Raw genomic sequence first — 21,147 nt, 5'->3', positions numbered from 1 at the left:
CAGCTAAAATTTTGAAATGACTCTCATTGCAAATGAGCCGGACAGCGACCGGAAAGCCACATTTTCCTGGTTGTCCTGTGAGTACCACTTGAGCCGTGAAACAGAGTACTCAGCGGTTCCTTGAAGAGTAAAATGAAGGTGAAGCGAGTAAAGCACGCGAGGAAATACCTCACTTTGTTCAGGAATTCCTTTGGAGTATTCGAACCTTACCAAATATTAGGCAAGTAAATCTATTAAGCATCTCATGTTCTTCGATATTCTACTGTTTGAAATAATCTGAGAGCGTCTCTTCCTTGCAATCACTGAATCAGGTTTTCATAAATTATAATACATGTGAGTTTCGTGATCATGTTGTATTTTCCAATGTAATTTCTGTAGTTGATGGTACATTCTGCCAGGCCGCGTTGCAGACTAAAATTAATATCAAGGAACAGCTACCGAAATACCTGGATGGAGCTATTCAATTATGTATCCTTTGTATACGGTAACCTTAATTGGTACTAGCATCATAATTATTCTTTAATGTTCATGCACACATACTATGTAACATAAGGACAGCTGGTTTCTGTAGCCTAAGGGAAACAACTACAGTTGAAGCCTGCTATAATGAACTCCTGTATGATGAAGTCGCCTTTATAGTGAACAGTATTCTTCAGTAAAGCCAAAGTGACAGAAAAATGTATCAAACAGAATCTGATATAACAAAATCCCTGGCTGGCATGTTGCATGTGCAATGCATCAACAAAGAAAGAAATCCTTAAACTTTTTTTGTAGAAGGCTGTAAATTTCTGCCAACAGCTCATTATATACTACTAGGGGGATTTGTTAATAGGAAGTAATATAATTGCCTGGGAGGGGGGGGGGGGGGGAGAGGTGGGGTACTCAATACTGCATCTCGCAGGGAAACTTATAAGAGTTGTTAGTTTTTCTCATTGTAACTTTGGCCTTGAAGAAGACTAGTTGTATTAGTTGAAATATTGTCCCAAATAAATAAGCCCTTTTGCCGTGGTGCCTGCAATCAGTTTGGTTTATTTACACGTAAAGTGACGTCTGGCACGTGCATTTCTACTACAAGGGATCCGGCAATGGAACGTATTCAGAACAGTTTATTTTTGCATTGTGTGGTTCCCTGCAACCAAAAGTTTCAAAGCATCTCAAAGTTTCGAAGCTACGCCTACAGATTCAAACTCTTTGCATTTTAGCGCACTATTTTTTACTAAAATAGCATCCCTTTCACATACATGAGAAAGTGGGCCCTAGTTCCTTCTCTCCATGAAAGTTTCCCAATTTTATTGGGAATAAAAGTGGGGGGAGGGGGGAGAAATTTGTTTTTTTTTTTGCGGGGGGGGGGGGGGGTGTTAATTTGAGCCAATTTTGGAGGGGGTAGTTGGGTTCATTTGGGCCATTTTTGGTGGAGAAGTGGGAGGACAATGGAGGAAGGGGCATGGCACAAAATAGAAAAAAACTCCAGATCTCATATCTCCAGGTTTTGGTTTCTTACTAACTGGTAGTTGCCCTCTGATTTTTTATTATTATTATTATTTAAACAATATCTTGTTTCTCATCGCGAGAGCTAACGTCGTTTACACTAATTAAAAAAAAAACGTCAGGGTCAACAAGAAGCAAGACATAACAAGAAATAACTAAACACAGCTAAACAGCTGAACAAAAATCATGAACAACAAAAATCAGTTCCCCTCTGATTGAGGGCTAATGCTCAAGACATCAACACTTGAATTTCTTTACAGTGGCCAAATTACTGTACCTTATCAACTCTGTTTACAGCTGTTTTGACGAAGGCTGTCCAAAAATAGCTCCAAATCCATATTGTCCACCATCTCAAGTCTTCACTGTATGGTCAAGGCATTATGGATTCTGAGCTTTTATTGAAATGTATTGGGTATTTCCCAGACTACCATTCGGCATTGCCTTGTATGCTTTTACGCTTTTTTGGACAACCTTGTCAAAACAGCTGTATACAGTCATCCAAGAGTTCTTTTCCACTCCCCACCAACACAGCACCACAGTAATTGTTTGTTAGAAATTATCCGCCCTAGTTCCCCCTATACTTTACTTCGCCTACCTCTCCGTAACAGGGAGGTTAGGGGTTGGATTCTTTAGGGGATAACACATATTTACCTTCCTTAAAGACACTTGACTTGAATTCAGTGACAACAAGATGTGTTATAGCTGAAGGTGAAGCTCTTGGCCCTCAACTATCAGGAGCTGTGCTGATTGCAAAGAGATTTCAGCTCCGAAAATGTGGCCACCATAAAGATGCTGTTCCAGCTGCTGAGTGTATCAAGAGTATGATAGGTAAATCAGTTAGCTTTCATAGCTGGCTGGTGGTTTTGTTCTTGCGATGGGCTGAGGGAGGGAAAACTGCTCGTTTTGGATGCCCCCCCCCCCCCCCCCCCCACCACCACCTCTTTATTTACCCTCGGCAGTGCTTATAGCACAAGTGCTAGTGGGGCCGAGCATTAAACTTCTCAAAGAAATAATTTAAATTTAACATAAAATAGGTCAAAAATCCAACTGGCAGGAGGCAGACCAGCTGGTTATTTACAAGCGCAGCTGAGGAATTTCAACTCAGGGCTACCAAGCAGAGGCGGCGGGGCATTTTGAAACATTGGGGGGGGGGGGGGGGGGGGGCTCATCGTACACAATCTGATCTTTTAGCTTTGCATTTGACTGGGTTCCCACAGACTCAAAGGCCGCTGTTGCATCAATGGGAAACTGGCTGGCTCAGAATTAAATGGAAAAAAAGGCAGCAGTTGATTGGCCTCTCGAAATCGGGATGAAACGATTTGTGAAAAGATCACTAACCGGAATATTTTGCCAATTGAAACCAATTTTCAAACTAGTTACCGATATTTTTGGGACTGAAACGTTGGGGGGCTTAGCCCCCCCAAATTTTCGTTTAGGGGGGCTTCAGCCCCCCCTGCCCCTCCCCCTCCGCCGCCTATACCAAGAAACAACTCCAGCTGGCAGCCGGAGTGGGACTTGAACCCTGGATCTGTGGATTTCAACTCTGGTGCCTTAACCACTTGGCCACACTGCTTCCCTGCTACAAAGACTTGCTTTTTTGAACACTCCTTAATGACAGGTGAAGGGGGATACCTTGGGAGGCCAGTTTGAGGAAAACTCTGAATGTTAACTTTTGAATCTTCTGTAGTTTCATGATAATCCCAGCTTATGTTCTACCATGTTGTTTAATGCTAACCACAAATGCAATATTAATTTTCTTACAGGAACTGAAAATCCAAATGGTTACTTTGTTGCTTCACAAGACAGAGATCTAAGGCATCATTTGCAACAAATTCCAGGTAGCATATTACAATGATTACCTTACTGGTACTTTATTTCCAAGAATATGGAATAAAAAATGGCCTCTTTGGTACTCAATTTTAAACTAAAGAAGGCAAAATAAGAGAGAAAGGAACTACAGTCAACTCTCTCGTAACCACCACCCTTGGGGCACGACAAACTGGTCACTTACGGGAGGTGGTCGCTTACGGGAAAGATCAACAAAGTAAACATTACCTTATCAGCTAAAATTAGCCAAATAGGAGCTAGTTATATTTATTTGATTTTTTCACATGCAACAAGTTCCGGGTGTAGTACAGTAGAGTGTACAGTACTTGTCAATGTGTCTCATGTTGATTAAAATCACCTGAAACTTTGTATAACATTTTGGAACAGAACACTGTAACAATTCTCGTTTACCTACAGATCTAATTATAGCCATCTTCTCTGTTTGTAAACTGTTATTATCTGTCAGTAGTCCGGAGCAGTGTCATTAAAAATTGAACTTTGTTACTTCTGAGTAATGATTTACTAACGATCATACGTGATTATGTTGGGTGGCCGCTTACCGGAAACAGTCCCTTAAGAAATTTGAGTGGTGGTCGCTTACGAGAGAGCTCTTGAAACAGTATTTAACTGAGAAACAAAACGGTTGTTTACGAAGTGGTTGCTTACGAGGGGTGGTCACTTATGAGAAGTGGTTGCTATGAGAGAGTTGAAAGTAAAAGTTTTCCAGTCATTTTATTGTGACAACAATTTTGAAAATGCATATTTTCAATGTAATGTAGCACATCTGCAAACATACTAGATAGGGTTGATTCTCAAGTAATGGACGCATTGAACATTGTTTTTTTCAGGAGTGCCTCTTCTTTTCATAAATCGGAATACGATTCTTCTAGAGAAGCCATCAACTGCATCATGTAAAGCATCAGAAAAGGTTTGTCATTGTCTGGACATAAGCAAGTTTATTTACTTGGACACCAGAAAAAAAGAGAGTGTTCGGCAAAATTATTTTAATGTCCTTGTCTGACCAGCAGGAAAGATATAAAATCCCTCATGCATTTTGAAGCAATCTTTTGTTTAAATTATCATCCTCTCAATTTTTCTTTCAAAAATTTTCTTGAAGGTTTTAGGCAAGAAAAGTGTCTTTCGTGTCAATTTTCTATTGACTGGTGGTAGAGTAGTTCTTTTTTTGTGTGGAAACTAGCCCAATATGATGCTCGTGTATATTTTTCAGTCAGTGGTTCAGGCATACTCGGAAAAAGAGAATCTGATTCCTCCCAACAGGAGTTGAACATAAGACCGTCTGATTACTAGTTTGGATGCTCTACCTCTGAGCTAAAAGAGACTCGTGGGAGCTAAGGCCATTAAACTGGCTTCATATGATAAACATCCTGTTTACTGCTAGGATTTGAATGGCAGTGAGCGGTATACACGAGAAAATTACAAATCGAGAGCAATCAAAGGGATTGTGATGTGATGTTATGGCTTAAAACATACTGACATCTCATATCTTCTACATAGCCCGATATGTTTTGAACATTTTTAGCTTTCAAAACTGTCAAAAAATAATTACAATTTCGAATTTCTGGTAATGAACATTGCCCACAGAAGTTTTTCAGCAATCTTGAGAAACGAACGTACACCAGGGTCCATTCCCAATGACAATCACACACTATGTTTCCACGAAAATTGAATTTGTCTAATAAAGCTATGGATCATTTTATGAATCCATTGTAAAATAAGAACGTTAAAGCAAGCTGTAATAACAATATATTCATTTCAGAATAAAAAGAAGAGGAGAGAGTATTTGATGCCATCACTGTTCTATTTTTGCAGGTCCTAGTTTCCCGACTTGAGCCTTCAAAACACGAGAAAGAAACACTAGAAAAGCTGGGCGACTCAACAACAGAACTAAAACCGCGGCGAAAACGGAAGCGCCTTGGAGGTCCAAACCCTCTGTCAGTATTGAAAAGCAAGAAAAGAAAAGATGACAAACACAAAGCTTCTGGTGATACAAAGGTACCTAGCATGGCATTAAGAGCAGTTCGTCTTTTTTTGTGAGAGACAGTCAAGCGAAAGAGTAACCTGCGTGCATTTTTGGTCTCTTCGTGGCTCGATAATCTCGCGTTATCGCTTATTTTGTACCTCTTACTAGACTGTCAGTGATAAAAAAGAGGAAGTGCTCTTAATTACTGAGGAGTTTATTAAGCAACCGCTACAAAGACACCATGCAAGGCCGACGTGAATATACAGGCTCATTTCCCCATCAACGTACTACATCTAGTTTTAATCAGTGATTGCTCTTAATCTGTCTGTTTTCTGGCGCTTCTCGCCGTTACATGTTTTCCGCGCTTGACAGCGTTTGGCATCGGTTACATGTTTTCCAGCGCTTAGCATCGGTTGCATGTTTTCTCGCGTTTGACACCGGTTACATGTTTTCCCGCGCTTGGCACCGGTTACATGTTTTCCCGCCCTTGACACCGGTTGCATGTTTTCCCGCGTTTGACACCGGTTACATGTTTTCCCGCGTTTGACACCGGTTGCATGTTTTCCCGCGTTTGACACCGGTTGCATGTTTTCCCGCGTTTGACACCGGTTGCATGTTTTCCCGCGCTTGGCACCGGTTGCATGTTTTCCCGCGTTTGACACCGGTTGCATGTTTTCCCGCGTTTGACACCGGTTACATGTTTTCCCGCCCTTGACACCGGTTGCATGCTTTCCCGCGTCTGACACCGGTTACATGTTTTCCCGCCTTTGACACCGGTTGCATGTTTTCCCGCGTTTGACGCCGGTTGCATGTCTTCCCGCGTTTGACATCGGTTGCATGTTTTTCCGTCTTTGACACCGGTTGCATGTTTTCCCGCGTTTGACACCGGTTGCATGCTTTCCCGCGTTTGACATCGGTTGCATGTTTTCCCGTCTTTGACACCGGTTGCATGTTTTCCCGCCTCTGACACCGGTTGCATGTTTTCCCGCGTTTGACGCCGGTTGCATGTCTTCCCGCGTTTGACATCGGTTACATGTTTTTCCGTCTTTGACACCGGTTGCATGTTTTCCCGCGTTTGACACCGGTTGCATGCTTTCCCGCGTTTGACATCGGTTGCATGTTTTCCCGTCTTTGACACCGGTTGCATGTTTTCCCGCGTTTGACACCGGTTGCATGTTTTCCCGCGTTTGACGCCATTTGCATGTTTTCCCGCCTTTGACACCGGTTGCATGTTTTCCCGCCTTTGACACCGGTTGCATATTTTCCCGCGTTTGACATCGGTTGCATGTTTTGCCGTGCTTGACACCGGTTACATGTTTTCCCGCGCTTTAGACCGGTTGCATGTTTTGCTGCGCTTGGCACCGGCTACATGTTACACCTTATTTGCATTCCCTCGTCAGTTGGCCTTGGTGGTATGTTTTTCCTTGCTTTATACCAGTTGCACTCTTTTCTTCGCTTAGCACAGGTTTCGTGTTGTCGTGCTCTTCTCATCTTCTTCATATTCATGTTTTCCCAGGTTTGCACGGGCCGCAAGCTTTCTCGCGCTCGGCACCAGTTACACCTTTTCACTTTCAATTCTCACTGACCTATCCTTTCTGCCCTAATTTGGACTCCTTATTCTCCTTCTTTGTCGTAGAAAAAACGGATTCGGAAAAGAAAACGAAAACTGGCGAAGCACGTACAAGATGCCCTAAAAGAACAAGTAAAAACAGCTTTATGACGACGGCTGGACCGCTGCAGTTGTGAATTTATATCCAATTCAAAAGTGCAGTTTTTTTGGATTAATTGCATCTTAAAGGTCCTCGAAGACCAAGAAACGTTGTTCGGAAAACATCTGTGAATTTCACTCTTTTCCGACACGATTGCCCGCTTTTCGCGGACCACATACAGATCACAAATTAAGGATTGGCACTCTGTTTGCGGACTCAGTGATGGGCTGGTCGATCACTTCTTGCAAATGCAACGGTCTTAAGAATTAGCAAGGCGGATTACCGGAGAAGAAATCTTCGTACAATAATCACGTGTAGCCTCCAGAGTTGCCCGTTCTAGACCTTTTATTTTTGCTCACTATGATTGTTGACCGAAGTTTAATACAGTTGAACCTCCGCTAACGGACACCTCTCGTAAGCGGACACTTGGTCATGTTCTCAGCTACATACAAACACTACATTTTTAACCTCCTATAATCGGACACCTCTCTTAAGCGGGCACTTTTTGTGGTCCCAAGGGCGTCCTCTTACGGGAGGCTCGACTGTACGCGAAAATAGGTGAAAGTTTGCAGTCCCCTATTTTCTCGTGTGATTGTTGATATCGTATGTTTTGATCGAACTGCCGCCATCTTGGTTTATAATGGTGAGCGCAACGGTTTTTCCTAGAATGGATACCCCAAAACAAGGCTGGACACCTTATGGTGTTTACACAATGTAGTATTCTTAATCGTGATCTCGTTGACGTAGACGAGAACAGAAGCCCATTTGTTATACAGGGAACCGAGAGAATAGAGCTCCATTTATGCAGGGAACTCAACATCCGTTTGGGGGTTTAACACTGATCGACACTATTTAGGCCTAAGCACTGATTCAAAAACAGTTAGCTGTCATTTGTTCTCATGGCTAACTCTTTAAAATAAGTTAAAAACTACCATTTTCCTCAACTAGCCCTCTCTGGTCTAGTGGAGATATGAAGCAAATGACCCACGCTGGAGTCGTACGCTATTTTTATTTCAACTTTTTTTACTGTTAAGTTTGAAATAAGATTTCTGTTGCATGTGGAGTTTCCATTCTAGTAATTAACAACCATAGTGTTTGCGCTCTCCCCAGGTTGCGCTCGTCATTACAAACCAAGATGGCGGCCGTAAAATCTCGACAATCACACGGGATAATAGGGGGCAGTAAACAGCCAACAAAAATAGCAAAGGCGCATATGGGGAAGTGTTCCTAAAGGAGTTGTTGTAAGACAAGTTGTTGTTTAAATCTTTTGCATTTCTGTTCGCTATCTTTTATTTTTCTTTCAAATGCTGTATCGATTATAGTCTGTGTACCGCCGCTTGAAGAAAATACGAGATGTCTGCAAGCAGGTCATGCCGAATACTTCCGTGCGGAAAATGTAACTTTTCTTTGTTATTTTTGTTATTAACTGTATTGCGTTCCCGACAAAATATCACAGTCATTCGAGTGTTTTTGTAATGAAAAATATGGGATGCAACTCGATGGGAAATATTGTTTTCATACACGAAACTGTGTGAATGGACAAACTCGTTTGATAGAATAAAGCTCTGGGAAAATTCTGTACTGAAGCCATTGTTTCAAGTGTTTTGAAACGCGGAAATGGGTTTGTGAAGCAGTTTACTTGACCGAGAGACTTGTCATCAAGAAAAGGTGATTCACATCTGCTCGGTCGAAAATCCGTATTATTTTCTAGTGCGTGGCGTAAATGAGATCCATGTTAAATTGATCCGTTTTATGGTAGAAAGTGTTGGTCTCGTTTCTTTTTACAAGTTTTTTCGATCTTTCTGTGGTTTTGATGTCGTAATGTTAGCGAAGGACCCGGCCACCCACCTTACAAAACCTTGGTGGTCATTTATGTTCACTAAGCCGTTTGAAGAACTCTCCCACTTGAAAATCTGGCAACAATATTGAAAATCCTATTTGTCAAAATCCGTAAGGAAAAAATAAATAGCACGTACAGCATAATAAACAGCACCACAGGAAAGTACTGCTCAGTAGCTTTTATTTAAATGTTGACACTGCAGGGTTTCATCCGGAGATTCAAAAGTTAGAACCACCTTGCACAACATTATGAACAGTACCACAGGAAAGTACTGCTCAGCAGCTTTCATTTGAATGGTCATACTTTAGGATTTCATCCATAGACGCAAAAGTTAGAACCACCTTGCACACCATAATAAACAGCACCACAGGAAAGTACTACTCAGTAACTTTCATTTGAATGGTCACAATTTAGGATTTCATCCACAGACTGAAAAGTTAGAACCACCTTGGACTGCATGATAAACAGCACCACAGGAAAGTACTACTCACTTGAATGGTCACACTTTAGGATTTCATCCACCGGACTGAAACGTTAGAACCATCTTGCACAGCATAATAAACAGCACCACCACAACAAAAAAATACTGCTGAATAGCTTTCAGAATGGTCACACTTTCAAGTTTCATTCACACACTCAAACGTTTGCACCACATCTCTTGTCATGAAAAGTTTCGAAAGCTGTACCACACAGCGATAAGTTTGAAATCTGGTGATTCACTCTGAGACCACCTTGGTGCCAAAAACTAATATACGAGTTATGCCTTTGTACTCTGAAAGTGAAACAGGTGATTAGGGAGGATTGGATGGCCTGAATAAGTTTTTTTTGGAAATTGTAGTTTTGACTTATAGCGTATTCCTTTCGACTTAAAATTCCCACGGTTTAAAAAGGCGAAAAAGTAAATACCAATATCTTTTCAAAACTACATGTTGAATGGAACGTTTTTTCCTTTTCCTTGGTCATCAGCGGAAGTTTTTAATATCTGCCCTGTTTTGTGAGGAAGTCCGGAAAGTCGATATTTTCGAATCTCCTGGTAGCATTCAATTGCTCAGTTTTATTATTCATGTACGCGTGTGGCGATGAATAAATGTGTTCAAAGTTTTTCAAATTTCAACTTTGGAAAAAAAGATAGAAAATGAAAACACTTGAGCAAAGCAACAAGCAATGGGTTAGTTTAATGGTCATATTTCTGTAATGTTTAACAAATCGTTGTTAGTTTTCTGAGGTCTCGACTCCTACACATCATCAAATGACGTCAGAAAATGTTCAAAATTTAGGGGAAACCACGAGCCACAGGCGAGTGCGTTCACTGCCAAGGTTTGAAGATTTTATGGCGTCATTTTATGGTCTATAAGAGTATAGACAATAGAAACTACCGTCGCTTTTTTTGTAATGACATGGAAAAATACGAACGGAACTAGCATTATCTTCCTGAAAAACGTACGCTCGTTACGTTTGCATTCTTATAGACAATAGCTACGAGCCATCAGCGCGCGAAATTTTTGACAGTTATTGTAAATAATGTAAGGTGTGTGTGGGTATATATAGGAACTTTAATTTATCTATTTAATTCAATTTATTTATCCCTAGACTCCGCAGAAATTAGAATCAAAGGGACCACTGGAAAGACTGCGAAAATTCAGTATTGCTCAGCTGCTTTCATTTCAATGGTCACCCTTTAAGATTTTATCCAGACTCAAAAAGTTAGAACAACCATGTGCAGCATAATAAACAGCACCACAGGAAAGTACTGCTCAGTAGCTTTCATTTGAATGGTCACACTTTAGGGTTTTACCCACAGACTCAAAAGTTAGAAGCACATTGTACAGCATAATAAACAGCACCATAGGAAACTGATGCTCAGTAGCTTTCATTTGAATGGTCACACTTTAGGATTTCATCCACAGACTCAAAAGTTAGAATCACCTTGTACAGCATGACAAACAGTACCACAGGAAAGTACTGCTCAGTAGCTTTCATTTGAATGGTCACATTTTAGGGTTTTACCCACAGACTCAAAAGTTAAATCCACCTTGCACAGCATATTAAACAGCGCCACGGAAAAGTTCTGCCCAGTAGCTTTCATTTGGATGGTCACATTTTAGGGTTTTACCCACAGAATCAAAAGCTAAACCACCTTGTACAGCATAACAAACAGCACCATTGGAAAGTACTGCTCAGTAGCTTGAATGATCACACTTTAAGATTTCATCCACAGGTTAAAATTAGAACAAGCTTAAACAGACTGCTTTCGTTGAATGGTCACACTTAATTTCATTAAAAGATTTTAAAGTAACGATAGTGTCAGCTTATTTAGCCACTGACAAAATAAACAGCACCACAGGAAAGTACTGCTCTGTAGCTCTCACTTGAATGGTCACACTTTAGGATTTCATCCACAGACTCAAAAGGTAGAACCACTTTGTACAGCATAATAAACAGCACCACAGGAAAGTACTGCTCTGTAGCTCTCACTTGAATGGTCACACTTTAGGATTTCATCCACAGACTCAAAAGTTAGAACCACCTTGTACAGCATAATAAACAGCACCACAGGAAAGTAAGTACTGCTCAGTAGCCTTCATTCGAATGGTCGCACTTAGGATTCATCCATTGTATTTTCTCAGTTTTCTTTGATTTTAAAAAAATTACCCCCCACAACACTGATATAATTGCGTTTATAAATAGCCCTGCAGGAAAGTGCTGCTTTCAAATGAGTCAGCCTGCTATGATTGCGTTTGTTTTGTAACAGTCGAGAAGGCGAGCTAAACGAAGTAGTAAGAAAGTTCTAGAAAGAGAGCAAGTGGAGAAAAGCCTTCTTTCTTTTCTTTTATTTGAGCGCCACGTTCAAGATGGCAGCCAATTCGCGTGGCTGCACAAATCGGGTCCTTGACGGCTTGATTGTGATCAAAATCATCTGAAGAGCTACGGAATAAAATGAGCTAAAATGCACTTCAATTTGAAATTATATTTTGTGATACGTTTTCACTGAGGTGCGTCAGTGGATTATTTTGAACAGTTCAGAAATGTGCAGCAATGCTACATTGCAGATATACGCCGTCAATTTTGTAGAAAAAAGTCCCTTGAGAGAATTTGAAATTTGGCAGTATGTTTCTGTTCGCTTGCCACAGCCTGGTGTCCTCAAGAAGGAAAGGAAAGAAAAACCATAATTAGAAGAGAAAGAACATCAATACGCCGACTAATTACTTTCTCTGGTCCACTAATCGTTTTCTAATTTTAGAAAATTTGTGAAATTTGTTTTAAAAAGAAAATAGGTAGACGCGTGGGCTTTATTGAAGGAATGAAAAAGATTCAACAGTTTATATTAAATACATATGGGAACCGGCATGGCATCGTGAAAATACAATGAATTGGTAAACCGCAAGACCGGAAGTTAAACGCCCCTCGCACAATAACCAGATTGCTGTAAAAATTGAATTTATTTTCATCAGTCAACACTCAACATTTTTAATTCTTCCCACTAAATAATAAAAGTCAGTCCACCTGAAGTTAAAATCTTTGTCACGCTACAATGCGCGACCCAAACGGGACCCAAACACGAGGTTTGTCACTTACAAGTCACGGAAGCGTGTCTGGGCACGTCTGTGACGCAACGATTTTTTCGCGCCAAAAACATAACACCGGCCGGCGACAAATGGCGAATATCTTTTTATTCTTTCGGAGATAGAGAATATTTGATCCTGTTCCATTTTTCCTTGATACTCGATAGTTGGCCGTGGATAGTTAACCTCGAGCGCAAAAAGATGTAATACGTGACAGGTTTCATTCTTCGTTTTTCATGTATACAAATTTTGCCCGATATCATGCTGCGCTGTGTTTACATAGGATTTAACGCAGCAGGCAATAGATCATTCGATTCACGTGCATGTTTTTATTTCAGTTTCGGGGGGACATAAATTAAATCTTAAAGAAAACAAGGCCCGTGTTCGTTATATAACGGGCAGTGGGGAATAATAGCGCCGTTGTTTATTCTCCGGAAGAGTTTGGCAGCAGGTTTCTTTGGCTTGAAGTGTTTAGAACTTTCATGTGCAATTCCAAGGTTAATATCATGGCATTTATTATTAAAACTCAGCTTGTTTTGTTTTGGTTTAACTCCGGCCTTCGATTGTCACGAAATTATCCAAGTGACGCAATACAACATATATATATTAAATATATTTTGCCCTGACATGAATTGAGTTTTTGTGCTTTTCCAAATCCCCCAAACTGTTAACACTCTCTCGAGAATATTCACTTTCATTTTTTATCCATTTCAGAGACAACTGCAAGGTCGCTAGTCTGTACGGGTTTTTATTGACCTTGGGGCTTTACAAGGCGTAATACAACATCACGTAGTGGTGATGAGCTGTTTTGTTCTTTACGTGACATTGTGACTATGTTTACCTGCCTGTTACTTCCCGGTGGCTATTTTTCGGTTAAAACTTTTTTTGTGTGTTATATAATTTGTCTTGGCATTAACCGGAATGAAACATCACGTTCTGTTTCTTGTCTCAGTTCAGTTTCCTGGTTATGTTTTCTAAGGGGCAAGCTTGTTGATGTTGATGTAAAATTTCACTGTTTCTTAGTCGAGAATATTCTAGCGGAAAATGGTACTTAACATTTAGCCATTTTTGATACCTCATAGATTCTTGTTTGTTAAGCCATGCATGTCGAATTCAGAAATAACACTGATTTATTAGCAATACATAATGTGAAGGTTAAAAAGCGTTTACTGAGTCAACGGCACGAAGCGGTTCTTTCAGTGAATATCCTAAATCAACTCAGAAATTCGCATTGTATTGTGATGAGGAACAACTGGCATTTCGTTTGAGGTTTTGTCACGTGAAACTTGAATTGGTAACATGTGAATATTCATTCCTTTTGTTTTCCAAGAGGAAGAAAAAACCTAAAATAAAACTTTTAGTTTACTTTTTTCGTCTCTTAGAAAACGCACAGACAAAAAAACTTATTAGCTTTGAGCTCTCAACCTTTTTTTTTTTTTCACGCTTGTCTGCAGTCACAGGTTACGTTACAAAATTCAAAGAAATTGAAATTGAAATCGAAAGCCTGTTGCCATTGCATACAGTGGAATTTGATGCTGAAACTAGCAAAAATGAAAGCAAAGGAGACGGATAAATTACCCAAGTGGCTTAAAAAAAGTTTCATAGTCATCTATTTTCCTTAGTGACGTATCTTCCTTCCTTCCTGTGGATAAGGACAACCTGTCATCCCTAATTTTCCAACATTAACAGCAATTTGTGTTCAAAAGATCTGCATGGACAGCAGGAATGAAGTCACAATAGAAATCAGTTTATTTTGTAATCATTCATTAGCATTCACTAGTTATTTATATTCAAATTTACATCTTCTGTAACATTTGCACCGAAGAAGGCTGAAGTTTCTGTCGAAACATGTCTGTGAAATTAAAAAAAAATGGTTGTTTTATCACCAAGTCTTTTAATACGATAATGACAGGCACGTGATGAGCTTCTCGTTAACTTTTTTTCCACTTCCGTTAACCCCTGTCATTGTTCTATAACCCCAAACAAGATGTAAAATGTATCTCGCACTTAAGGATATAAATTTAAAAAAACATTAAGGAAGTCTTTAGCACGTGTCCAAGGTCAAACACATCCGGAAGATTCAAGGATAATTTATATTGGCGCCAGGGAATTGTTTACAATAGCAAGATTCTTGATAACTCCAGTGATAACTCCCTCCAGATCGTGTTCTTGTCCTTTACAGTATCTTGTCCCTGTTTCGGACTGAAAGCAACTCACACATTTATCTCTGTCACATACATTTTTATTGTTATTTCAAATTTCGTATTTCGTTTACTGTAAGCTTTTACCTTTTCAGTCTGTGGATGAAAAGTTTGACCATCCAAATGAAAGCTTCTGAGCAGTACTTTCCTGTGGTGCTGTTTGTTATGCTGTACAAGGTGATTCTAACTTTTTAGTCTGAGAATGAAATTCTAAAGTGTGACCATTCAAATGAAAGCTACTGAGCAATACTTTCCTGTGGTCCTGTTTGTTATGCTGTACAAGGTGGTTCTAACTTTTGAGTCTGTGGAAGAATTTCTAAAGTGAACATAAAAATAAAAGCTCTGGATGAGCAATTATACCTTCCTATGCTATTGCTAGAGTTTCAGCATTTAAAACGAAGAAAATCAGATGAAAAGTTGACATTTCCTTGTAATGTTTACCAAGTTTGAGCGTTCTGACCTTGGGAGCTGGTGTGAACATGTGGCGCTATTCCAAGATATAATATCCGTGGCTGTTTGCTTGAAATGACCAGTGATCTTTCAATCAGCTTCTAGGGACTTGTCTCACAATAAGACAGACAAGGGAACTCCATCCCTACAAAACGCTTAAGCTGTCTGTTAAAAAAAAAACCTCTGAGAAAACCCCGTTTTTTGACATCTCAGCTTGATTTCGGACAAATGCCTAAATAGCCTGGCATGGGAAAGGGGGAATTCTCACAACACTTTCACCCCAAAATGACAAGTGTATTTTTTTTTAAAGTCAATGTAAACATCTTGAATGGTGCAAGATTAGAATTTCTCACGGGCCTGATTTAGTTTTTCATATATCTTTAAATAGTGTATACCTTTATCAGGTCTGTGCAGTTGTAGAACGTTATGAAACTTTTGTACTGGAATTTAAGCATTTAAACGGGTACTGAAAGGGAGATTTTGCTATATATGTTATACTAAGAACCTCTTCCGCCTTTAACATGAAACTGCTCTTAGAATATAATCAGATTTTAGCCATTTTCCCAAGATACATAGGAGAAACTTTGGCCCATTGTTTCAAGTTGCAAGCCATTTCCATCCTGGCCATCGACAGCCAAAGGCGAATGAAACCAGATTCTGTGCACTAGTAGGGTTATTCTTAACAAACCTGAACCATTATTTTGACGTTTACATCTGTACTACAAATACGTTTTTTGGCTATTCCAAGCGATACTAAAAATAGGTAATTTTCCCTTTAAGCTCATTTGCTTAGCTACATGGAAAAGTACAGGATTCTGAAATAGATTTTTCTCACGACCAATTGGAACTACGGCGGACTTAATTCGCGGTAACAACATGACATACAGGCTATTTTCATTCTGGATTACAGCATTTAAGCTGGGATTTGTGTTGGCCTGCACTTAACCTGTAACTCCAAAGGAAGTGGAAAATAAATCTTTTTTTTTTTTTTTTTTTCTAATTTGGGTTTATTATTGAAAGATGAAACAAAGCACATAAAAAAGAAAATAAATACTGCCCGGCAGAATCGGATGGTAAACTTCCCTTGTGTAAGGGCATCCTAAAATTTCCGTCCACAGGTGCAGACCGATTACACAGAAGGATTGTCTGTATTGGTGACAGAGTTTCTAAGACTTAATATTCCCCAGACTACGATTTTTGATCGGATTGTACTTCTTCATATACATGTCAGCAACCAGTCTAGCAAATTCGGCGGTTAATCACGAGAGGAGTAGAATAAAATTCTCTTTTGTAAAGTGAATCCTTTTGATATGAAGAGGAGGATTTTAAACCTTTTGGAGTGTAGAAGCCTGGCGGAAGACCTCAATGAGTCTAAGAAATCAGTTTCTTTTATTTCCAAGTAGAGAATGAAGGATGCTTGTCGCTAAGTATTGAGCTCAATTCAACTCGTATTTTCTCCGATTTGTACATCACTGTGACCTTTTAATCTGTCTAAGAGGGCCAAAGACTCAAGGGGTAAGGAACGAGAATTTAGCAGCACTCAGTTGGAAAACTACTGCTAACCTACACTTGAACACTAGCTCGAAATTGTGCTGGACGGTTACAAACTATGAACTATGAGCTGGGATCGAACTCATTCCTCTTTTTAATTCACTCATTAAATCTGTTTAATTATCTTTAATTTTTAGCGTCTGTGGACAAAACGAGCTAAAACAATACGTTTGTGGTAACGAAAATGAAAGCCCTTGAACAAAACTTCTTTCTGGTAGTGTTTGCTGTTTTTAGATGTTTTCCAAACGAACTGAAATTTTGGTATTCGTTCAAAAGACTGAACTTTGGTAAACCCTTGGGAGCCGCGAACAAGTGGACTTGATAACAGTGTCACTTTGTGGTCTTGTTTGGAAGGGTAACAAGAGATTTCAGCCACAAGCACAATCTCAAAGCTGACATTGCATGACTCAAAGTTTACCACATGTACAGTAGCCTCGGGAACTTGAACTTGAAAAGATATTATAATAGTGTATTGGATTTAAAGGGTAAACTCGTTGGCAAAGAGCTCTTATGCAGGTCTTGTTTGAAAGGGAAACTCTTATTGAACTCAACCACAGACTCAATATACTGAAATGCACATTGGAAGAGAAAATTCGCCCAGCCACCCGGCGGCTACCGACAGAGCCTAGCTTCAGAATCCCCGATTCTGCAGTGTATTTCGTCTTGTCAACACAGATATTCCGGCGTCAACTGCCTAGCTGTCACAATCATTCTAAGAACTCGATATTTCCAAGGAAAACAAGATTTTTCACGTCTACGATATGGAGCTGACAGCTCATAATGCGTGTTGTTAGCCATGTTTAGGAAACAATATACGACTCTGGCATTGTTTAATTTGTTTTAGGTCTTGCTCGGACAAGTCATGATCAGACCTATGATTAAGGCACTTCAGTCGAACATTTGTCGATATTGATCTCAACGACAACAGATAATTTAGCGCTAAGCTTGATCCAATTATTTTTCCCAAGTTCGTCTTTAGGAAGGACTTAAAATCTAAAAAAAGAACTTCTAATATTTCAATTTGGGATTTTCTAGACTCAAGTTCTCCTCCATTGTTCCATTGCTTCAAGTTGAGTGGTTACACTATAGGAATTCATCACTGAAAAAGTCCGAACCACCTTGTACAGCAATGGAAAGAATCGTTCAAAAGCTATAATTCGAAGAAACATTTCAAGAATTCACACTAAATTTATAGCCGCATTAAATGAAAGAGGCTTCACAACAGTACCAATTACATCGTTTTTTTTTTTTAAAGAAAACTTGCATTTGCTGAAATTAAACAGATTAAAAAAAATTGGAAAAATTACTTTCAACACACCTGGAGGGAAAGGGGGCGAAGAAGCATAAATAAACATTAATCAATCAAAAGTCTTCACTGTTTCTGAAGTATTCAAGACGATAATTTCTCGTTCTTTGATATGCTTCCGTCGCGGTTGAAACCGCAAGCCCACAGGGTCAATCAAACCAATGTCAGGGTTGTATATCTCTAAGAAATAGGCATTATGCAACCAAACAATTGAAACGTAAGCTGTCAGGATTAAATCGCTGACAAGGCGCATTTCAACCAAAAATAATCGAATCAGGGTTTGATCAAACGTCCCTTCCTAGTTTGAAGTATCAATTTACCTTATGTTCACGTTATTTTCGTGCTTATATTTAACATGGGTTATATTTCTTCAACGATACTTTTCGAAAACAAAATTAAAATCGATAGTGCGATTTGGAGGGCCGGGGCGGGGGGGGGGGGGGGGGGGAAGATGTGGGAAATCGTGGTTAAAAACCCGTCCAGCTTGGACTACGAACAATCCTTTTGCTGTGGGACTGCTTGTAGTCTTGCGCTAGCTACTGTAGCTCAGAGTTGACAAGTTGTTTCACCTCAATGGGTATTTTGGGGGGCGAGAAGAGTTGTATTTATAACTGATTGCATCCTGCTGTTGATAGATAGATTTATAAAAAGAGTAGACAAAGGGCGATTGTTCTCCCAGGCAGTAAAAAATTTACATGTAAAGCAAATAAACTCTGAGAAAAATAAAACACTAAACAAAACGATTAATCGTAAGTCCAGTCTCGTTACGATAGCCCACAGAAAATCTGTCGCGATTGTTTACAATGTACTACACTTTCTTGAAGTATGGGATTTTAATGTAATATGCTACGCATCACACAACCATTTCTTGATTTAAGCTCTTTTATTATAAATATAAAAGATGTCTGTAAATGTACGCCGGAGAAATTGATGCAATTCATATCGGCGTCCATGTAAATAAATTGCTTTGAGGGTCGAATTCATTACTTTACAAATCTGTCACTATTTTAGCAAGTAGAAATATTATTTAACTATTTACATATTTACAGTTGACTTTAGGTTACTATTTACAATAGTTTGATATTTACAAGAGTTTAGTTAATATTGCTGCACTTCGATTAAATTATAAATTAACAGGCGCGATGCATTTGGTATGTGTACGGTTTTGTTTTTTTGTTCTATTTTACAACGAGAGTGAGGTGCGTTCTGAATTTTTTGTTTTGAACTAGACACAGAAGAACCCACTTGAAGTTTCTCGGTTTCGTGATCACCTTACATTGAGTTAGGGTTTCTCGAGGCGGGAAGCCCGCTAAATAGGCTTTCTATGTCAATACAAATCATTATAAGCGTCAAATTTGCATTTGAAAGGCTACGGTTATCAAGGAAGAGAAATGTTTTCGACTTTGTCACGACATCGATCAAAGGAAATACCACTTAAAGATTTTGCTCCGAGAAAAGCGCACGGAATTGTTCGCCTGCAAACCATTCTTAAACGCCTTCGAGCGAAAATAATTTTGGACTTTGTCCAATGTGTGAAGTCAAGGTCGCCTGATTTTTTTTTCTACCTGACAAGCGCGTGTCTTTTCAAAGTTTGTTCAATATTAATAATGACTTTACCAGTCACAGTTCATCAATTAGCTAATCAGGCCAGAGAACGCTGATAACAAAAGCCTCGAAGAGATAGGGCGACATCTTTCTCAGCTTAAGTAAGCTTTGCAATATAGTACAGTCAGCGAAGTTCTGAGATCTAACGCCCGTATTTGGCTCTAAAAACTCACTGTCCCCAAGCGGATGGATTTTGTATGTCAACAGCGGGTGATTTTTAAAATAAAATCAAAGCAGTTTGTTTCTTCTCCTTGAACGAAGATTCTCGGCGATTTTAATACGCATGAGTTCTTGGACGAACGACCAACATGTCTCATTTGCATTGTTGAGTTAAGACTCATTACGAAAAACCGATTTGACGCTTCTGTAATTTCCTGACAACAACATAAGAGACTGAGTGAGCCCGCGCATTGAGCCTCTTAGAGGTTTACAATCCCAGTATTTGTCAACAATGAAGAGATGAAACATGAGCCCCCATCGCAGATTAAACCGTGGCGAAGCGGCTAACAACTTTGACAGGGGTCATCCGCACAAAACAGTGTCAAATTGCGTAGGCGAATATTATTTTCCTTTGGCAAGCAATAATGATCCATTTTCAGCGACAGAGAGCTTTGCTGTTAGACCTGAAAAGAATTAAAACAGAGTTTAGTTAACATGATCCGAGCTAGGAGTTTTCTAACGCAATATAAAACTCGAATTGGCTAGCGCGTTTTCCCGCGCTAAACGCAGGTTAATTACGTGGTACAGCTGCAATTGTTTTAAATGTTTTGAACTATTGGCAGAGTTATCACCGGTGCAAAATGCTTACCTCGTTAATTTACGAATCCAAACCGCTTCAATTGGTGATGAGCGTCCATACGGCTCGGCCTATGAATACCATTCCCGCAACAACACATACGGTCTTGATTGCTTCGGCAACAATGTTCTGTTCCTGTCTGCCGTCGAGTTTCTCAAGTTTTGCCGCTTCGAAACTCGCTTCAAAATCGTCCGCTATTTTCCTTAGCTCTCGCCCCACAACTATACACGCTCTTCTTCGAGTAGGAGATTCATCAGGAGCCACCAATAAAAAGACAGGGGCCATCCAAAAACGAGCACCTTGGAAAGAACTCATGTTCACTCGCGCGAGCTGAAGGAACGGATGTACGTTTTGATCTTACTGTTGCGTTGCTCTGTTTTGGTTTAAAAGGGCACGAGTCTAGCACACGACTTTATGTCTTTATTTGTGAGGTTGATTGACAGCGATCAGCGGGGCGTGACGGCCTTGTGATTGGCTGGTGTCATGGGATGACTGCCATTGTATTCAAAGACAAAAGCTTAGGAAAACCCCCGAAGAGCGAAATTGTCAAAATTAGCTCATCATGTAATGCCCTTACTGATGTCATTTTCAGCCGCAAAATCCTCCAATCCGAGCTTGTGGCTTTCCCTGAAGAGAGCACGTCTCAACAGAACTGGTCTGTTCAAGGTTGCTCTGCTCTGCTAAACAAAAATCAGCCTTTGTTTTGTGACGGGCAGAAAATAAACCCTTCATTTCCGGAATCAATTTTTAAAGACTTACTGCAGCAGAATTTTAATTTGCAAACGACGAAAAATAAAACACCAAAAATGGTAGTTGATTTTTTTTTTTGG

General features: G+C 39.8%; 1 protein-coding gene and 1 long non-coding RNA gene across 2 annotated transcripts; one reads left to right on the top strand and one right to left on the bottom strand.

The window, feature by feature from the left end:
* The first annotated feature begins 126 nt into the window (after positions 1–126).
* On the top strand, positions 127–8,591 carry LOC146457324 (rRNA-processing protein UTP23 homolog). The gene is made up of 7 exons (XM_085092114.1): positions 127–220; positions 379–468; positions 2,170–2,316; positions 3,252–3,326; positions 4,164–4,243; positions 5,146–5,328; positions 6,933–8,591. The coding sequence occupies exons 1-7, from the start codon at positions 133–135 to the stop codon at positions 7,014–7,016; spliced, it is 747 nt and encodes a 248-aa protein (XP_084948240.1). The 5' UTR covers positions 127–132; the 3' UTR covers positions 7,017–8,591.
* A 10,189-nt stretch (positions 8,592–18,780) lies between these two features.
* Positions 18,781–20,702, bottom strand: LOC146457323 (uncharacterized). Its single transcript, XR_014858514.1, has 2 exons — positions 20,330–20,702; positions 18,781–20,144 (listed from the first exon to the last, which is right to left on the bottom strand). It is a non-coding gene; the product is annotated as an uncharacterized LOC146457323 (long non-coding RNA).
* Positions 20,703–21,147: the final 445 nt, after the last annotated feature.

The sequence above is a fragment of the Pavona decussata genome, unplaced genomic scaffold (genome assembly GCF_977016875.1).
Source record: "Pavona decussata unplaced genomic scaffold, jaPavDecu1.1 SCAFFOLD_244, whole genome shotgun sequence".
Taxonomy (NCBI): domain Eukaryota; kingdom Metazoa; phylum Cnidaria; class Anthozoa; order Scleractinia; family Agariciidae; genus Pavona; species Pavona decussata.
This window is presented reverse-complemented; position numbering and strand designations above follow the sequence as displayed.